The sequence below is a fragment of the Capra hircus genome, chromosome 21, assembly GCF_001704415.2.
Source record: "Capra hircus breed San Clemente chromosome 21, ASM170441v1, whole genome shotgun sequence".
Lineage (NCBI taxonomy): Eukaryota > Metazoa > Chordata > Mammalia > Artiodactyla > Bovidae > Capra > Capra hircus.
In genome coordinates this window covers 68,659,116-68,665,314 of record NC_030828.1, presented here as the reverse complement: position 1 = coordinate 68,665,314, position 6,199 = coordinate 68,659,116, and the positions used below count along the sequence as shown (strand labels likewise).

Sequence of the window (6,199 nt, the reverse complement as noted above, 5' to 3'; positions counted from 1 at the left end):
AGGGGGACAAGACCCAGACCCAGAGGGCTGGCAGCCTTAGGAGGCACCCCTGCACCAGGCGAGAGGCCACGAGCTGCCTCACCAGGTCCCAGCTAGCACTCTGCTCCCCAGGATTTGGGGTGAGGGCGAGGTAACAATCTGGGAAAAGAGGGTCTCTCAGCCATACACAGCCTGCTGCAGCTCCCTGCACCCAGGAGACACGGCAGGTGGCATCTGGGACAGGGCTCCCAGAGTGCCCACCGCACACCCGGGTCCCCCTGAAGACCAGCGGCACTTCCAACTCCCACTAGCTCTGGTGTCCCCAGGAACAATCACGGCCATCTCCACCTGGGGTGGGCTTTATTACCACTGTCACTGAGACGACAACATGCACAGGGGGAGACCGTTACAGCAGGCGGGCGCACGCCAGCAAGTCCTCCCGCCAGACGCCAAGCGCCAAGGACTGTCCTCCAGGCACACGGAGGACCCCCACCCAGGGGCAGTGGCGCCCGAGGGGCGGGAGGCTGGGCCATCCAGGAGGGCCCCACAGAGCAGGCGCCCCCCAGCAAGGTGGCTATCTACACATGCCTCTGCGACACAATCCCACATGGTTAGTGTCTTAAATATATGTGTGTGTGTATATATATATATATTTTTTTTTTAATCTGAACTGTGTCAGTTGTTAAACATAAAACTGACCACTTCTCTGTACATTAACTTCACAGTAACTGTTTGCAGAAGACAATGAATCCAGTGTTGATAACTCAGGACAGGCTGGCTTCCTGCCCCAGGAAAATAAATTTCTTCCCCAGTGGAAACCCCGTGGGGAAAACCAAGGCTGAGGCTTCATCTCCCCACTGCCTGCTGGGGCGGGGGCTTGGGTGCTGGTCTGGCTCAGGCCCCGCCTTTGCTGGACACAGATGCCCACACAGGCAGACTCTCTCTATCACACACGCACACACACTCCCAAGCACACACTCACGCATGGAAATCCGGTCATGGAGCACATTACCCATGAGTGCAGTCCCACCAGCCCTCCGAGAGGTGCAGGGCCGGGAGCCAGGACAATCAGAAGCAGGGACCCTTCCCACGGTTCTCTCTCTGGTCTGCAGGCCAGCTTGCCCACACACCGGGAGGGCTGAGGGCCTGCAGGGGGATGGCCCCCGCCTGCCCACCTGCTGCAAAGGCCGATGGTCTTCTCACTCCAGACCAAGCAGACGAATAAATACGACATCAAGTGTTGTCAGGAGCCGAGCAATAATTTAAAACTTGAACTCGGACCTCAGCACCACTTCCGGTCACAGCAGCAAGAGCCCAGGCTCTGGGGAAACCAGGAGTCTGGGCGGCTCTGCCACCTTCTGGACCCCCAGGACCTGGGGCGGCCCCACCTCTGCCCACCCACTGGGACCCGGCAGCGAGACCTGCCCAGGGAGCAGGCAGACGAGGCGGAGTGCCTCCACCAAGCGCAGATGCAGCAGCCTTTTGCGTTTTAGGAGCATCAGCCTCCACAAGTGGCGTGCGGGGTCCTGTGACCGCTGCCTGGAGGCCACATGCCTTCCCCCCACCCCGCCCCAAGCAATGCCTGACTCAGACTCTCCCCCTGCCCCGCCCCGTAGGGAAAGGAAACTCTGCCCACCTGGCTCTGATCCAAACTGCAGCCTTCGGTCCCCTACAGCACTCTGGCAATGACCAGCAGCTCCAGGGAGACCGCCGTCAGGTGGACAGATGACCTTCAGGGTCAGGCCTGCCACTGACCAGGAATGCTCCAGGGGGGGGGCTGCGTTCCCAGCCCCGCTCGGCGGCCCCCTGGGGGCGGCCAGGAGGCATACTGGTCCCTGTGCTCAGGCAGGGGAGTGGCACGGCCCAGCGACCACGCGCCAACATCTGGCAACCTCCAGAGGCTCCTTCTGTATCTAGAGAAATGCTTCCAAATCCCACTCTCCGCCCTGTGTTGCGGTGTGGGCAGGACCAGAGCTGCGGAGGGCCTGCCTCCCTTCCCAGTGCCCGCAGCTCCGCAGCCCTCTGCTCCCAGCTGGCTCTGCTGCCACCCGGGTTCCTGCTGGGGCCGCACCCCTGGGACACCAGCTGTGCCCTGAGGGCCCTGCTGGTGCTCACTGTGCCCGGGGCGCCCCGCAGGGGTTCCTACTGCCACCCACCAGGAGTGGTCTGTTCCGTCCGAGCTCCCGTTGGGACTCACACTGACAGCATCTGTGAGCGGGCATCCTTCACCGAGCACAGTGCCAGGCTCACAGGGTGCCCCCCGAGCCTGCTCATGGGGTGGCCAGGAAAGCCTGGGAGGAGGGTCAGCTGGCCTCCTCTCGCTGGGGAGCCCGGGCCCTTCGGACCCTTCGGACCTTCCTTGGGACAGGCTGGAGAGAGGAGTTCACAGGCTGGACGGAGGAGTTCAGTGTCTGGTCAGGGCAGATCCAGGGACAAGAGTGAGTTGGAACGGAGGGCCAAGGCTGGAGGACTGCCCCGGCGGCTCCCAGTCCATCCAAGTCTGGGGCCATTTTCCCAGGGCAGCAGGGTTCCTTCTGCTGGGCTGGCCCAGCCCTGGGGGCTTCTGCTGAGCTCCGGGCCTCACACTCCCTCCGCCCCTCCGTCGGCCCTTCACACCAGCAGGGACTTGACCAGGCCACAGTGGAACTTGCGGACGTGGCGGTAGAGGTCCCCTGACTGCGTGAAGCGGCGCTCGCACCAGCGGCAGGCGTGCGGCTTCTCGCGTGTGTGCACCACGGCGTGGCGGCTCAGGTTGTGCGAATACTGGAAGCTCTTGCCGCACTGCACACACGTGTAGGGCTTCTCGCCCGAGTGCGTGCGCTCGTGCCTCTTCAGCGTGTACGTGCAAGAGAAGGTCTTCCTGCAGAGCGGGCACGTGGGTGCCACCCCGTCGGGCGAGAGCCGCGCGCGGCCGCCGTCCCGCTCGCGGAAGTGGGCGCTGAGGTGTGGCTGCAGCACGTGGGCGCCGGGGAACAGCTTGCCGCACAGCGGGCAGAGGCAGAGGCGCCCGGTCGGCCGCAGGGCGGCCTCCAGCTCCCCCCGCTCCGCCTCGGGCCCCGGCGCCCCCCTGCCCACCCCGCGCACCGGCAGCGGCCCCAAGCCCCCGGCCAGGGGCTCCGCCGCGGGAACACCGGGGGGCCGCAGGGGGCTATGGGCGCTCCGAGGGCTGCTGCTTCCGTCCTCCCGCTCGGACTCTGAGTCTGGCTCCTCCTTCACCACCGGCTGGGCCCCGGGCTGCTTCTGGCGGCAGGGGGCGGTCTGGAGGGCGCAGGGTGGGCGGACGGGCGGCCGCCTCGGGCCGGGCTTCAGCGACAGGTCCAGGGCCCCGTCTGACTCTCCAGACGCCTGCCAGGGGGGAGGTCCCGGTGCGGGCGGAGGGCGGGTGGCCTTTGGCCCGGCGGGAGGGAGCCTGGCCTTCAGAGAGGCTGGACAGGGCGCGGGGGCCCAGGCAGACAGAGGGCCCGGGGGCCGGCCCGGTGGCTCTGCCCCAGGGGCGGGCGTCTCCGGGGGCAGCGCGCGCTCCTTCTCGCGGAGCCTGCCCTTGCAGACCTTGACGATGTCGCACATGCGCAGGTAGCTGGCGGCGGCCAGGACGTCCTCGACGGGCAGGCTGCGCAGGTCCAGGCGGCCCTCGTACATGAAGTCCAGCAGACGGCCGAAGGCAGGCGCCGTGACGATGTCGCCGTTGAGCCGCACCGTGTCGCGGCTGCCCGCGGGCCGGTCCCTGTAGAAGAGATGGAAGTAGACGCTGCACGCGGCCAGCACAGCGCGGTGGGCCGGGAAGCGCGCGTCGCCCACCAGCACAGTGCAGTCGCACAGGAAGCCCAGCTCACGCTGCTGCCTCAGGCGGCCCAGCAGCCGCCCGCCGTGCTCCGGGAACTCCATGCCGCCGCGGTCATCACCTGGGCACAAACGGGACGCCCGTGAGCGCGCCTGGAGACGCCGCGGCCGCCACTCGCCCCCCAGCCGCCCAACCAGCCCTTCCCGAGTGCGGGCAGCGCGGGGAGAGGGGCGCGGGGCGCCGCGCGCGGCTGCCCGCCCGGAGCCTCCCTGGGCACCTGCCCCGAGCAGGAAAAACTCGATCGAAAGTAAACAGGAGCTGCTCCGCCGCGGGGGCGGGTCCCGGGGCGCCAGCGGAGGGGGCCGGAGCCGCGCGAACCTGCGCGCGTCTCCACCCCGGGCGCCCCTCCCCGCGCGGGCGCCCCTGAACTTCACTCTGGGGCGGCAGCCGGCCGCGTCCCCCGACGCCCGAGTCGCCGCGCCGCCGCCGCCGCCCCTGGTCCGCGCCTCCGCGCCGCCTCCAGCTGCCGCTCGGCCCGCCAGATGCCGCCGCCGCCGCCGCGGGGCCCCATTTAAGGCAGCGCGACCGCGGGGAGCGGGCCGGCGGGCGGGGCGGGCAATGCGGGGCGCCCGCCCCTCGCGCTCACCTCCACCGCCCCGAGCTCCTCTCCGGCCGCTGCCCGCGCCGCGCGCCCTCCCCGGTGCCGCCCCTGCGCGTGCGGAGCTGCGGGCAGCGCGCCCCGGCGGGGAGGGCGCGGGGACGGGGAGGGCGCCGGGCGGGGCGCGCTCCAACTTGGCTGGCCCGGCAGCACTCGCCGCTTGCCCCGCCCCGGAGAGAGCGAAACTCGGGGCGGGGGCTGGAGGGGGCGGGCCGAGGCGACTTCCCGGAGCGGCGGAACCGCTGAGGTCACCCACGCCGCCCCTTCTCCGTCCGCCCCGCCCGGCCGGGCCCCGCGCGCCGCCATCTGGGGCGCTGGGGTGGGAGGGGACGCGGGACGCGGCGGGGGAGGGGGCTCTCTCGCGATACTTGCCGCTTCATCCTCGGGGTCCCCCCCATGGGGTCCCAACTGCGCCCGTCTGTTAAGAGACTCCTTCCGAGGACCAGCTCCTCTCCCAGCCAGCGCCGGCGCCAGTCTCCCGAAGGCGCAGCCGGGTTGCGCCGCCACCTCGCGGGGTGCCCGCCCTGGGATGGAGGAGGGGGCGGAGGTAGTCGTACATATTGAGAAGATGACACCCCCTTTCGTTGAAAGCCTCGAATTGAATTTAATTTAGCTGGGCCCCCTTTCCAGACGCTTGGGCGGGTTCTCAGCCTTGGTATTCCAAAACTGGGCACTCTCATCCTCTCAGCACACCCAGCGAGGCCTCTGATGGGAGCCAGGTGCACGGAGCTGTGAGCCTTGGGGACCGTGGCGGTCCCAGAAGGCGTCATGGGGTGAGGGGCCCATCGCGGTGATGGAGAGAGAGGGAACTGCGCCGAAAGCCCAGAGCCGGGCCGCGGGCTGCGAGGAGGGAGGAGGGAGTGCTCAGGGAGAGAGCTGACGCCCAGAAGGGGCTGAGCTGGCCTTTCAGGAGCAAGGCCACGCGAAGGTGTGAGGGACATCTAGGTCCTGGGTTAAGGAAGAAGCCTGAGAAAAGCAATGAGCAATGAGCTTGGAGAGGCTGGGACCCCCAGGGCGGGCGGTGACTGTTGGCTGGCAGTCTTTCCCCAACTGCCTTTACAGAGCAGGATGGAGGCGCTGTGGACCGCTGCTCAGCTGTCCCAGCAGCCCCGCTGGTTTAGTGAGGTGCTCTGATTATCACACTGGTTTTGGTTCAGAAGGCGCCAGGGCCACACAGCAGGCAGTCAGTTGTTGAACCAGGATCCAAGTCTGGCAGCGTCTCCTGCGTTCTCACCTGTACAGCCCAGAACCCCGGGAGATAGAGGGTGGGCAGGGGTGGGGTTCAGCGCAGGAGTAGAAAGGAGGCCTTGACTAGAAGCGGGGGTGGTGTTGTGGGGTGCTGGATCACAAAGGCAGGACCCCAGCCAGCTGGGTATACGATGGCAAAGAGGCAGCAAGACGGGGTGGGGAGCCCCCCAGCCATGCTCTTGGGAGGCGAGAACCCCTGGGGGGAGTTCCTGGCTGTGAGATGGGGTGTGGGGGTGGGGCTCCAGGGGTCCTATTTAAACTCTGGTGGGCAGAGGCCCTGGGGCCCACCACAGTTAGGACTTCAAGTCTGAGCGAAGGAAAGACACATTCTTATACTAAAATCCATTACTTGTTTATCTGAAATTCAGATTTCACCGGGCAGCTTACATTTTTATTTCCTAAATTCAGCACTCTTTGGCTTGGTACCCTGGACTTGCATTGTGCTCAGAGCCAGCGAGAATGCCCTGGCTCCCAGAGCCCGGGCACCCTGGGGACCCTTTCCTGAGGAGGCCAGCCCCTTCCTTCACTTCCAC

The 6,199-nt window shown here is 67.2% G+C and overlaps 1 protein-coding gene across 1 annotated transcript; it reads right to left on the bottom strand.

The window, feature by feature from the left end:
* On the bottom strand, nucleotides 323-4,635 carry ZBTB42 (zinc finger and BTB domain containing 42). Its single transcript, XM_018065985.1, has 2 exons — nucleotides 4,407-4,635; nucleotides 323-3,881 (listed from the first exon to the last, which is right to left on the bottom strand). The coding sequence occupies exon 2, from the start codon at nucleotides 3,862-3,864 to the stop codon at nucleotides 2,590-2,592; it is 1,275 nt and encodes a 424-aa protein (XP_017921474.1). The 5' UTR covers nucleotides 3,865-3,881; nucleotides 4,407-4,635; the 3' UTR covers nucleotides 323-2,589.

Bases quoted from the DNA above. Each gene is read 5' to 3' on its own strand.
- ZBTB42 (XM_018065985.1), bottom strand. From the start codon at position 3,864: ATGGAGTTCCCGGAGCACGGCGGGCGGCTGCTGGGCCGCCTGAGGCAG.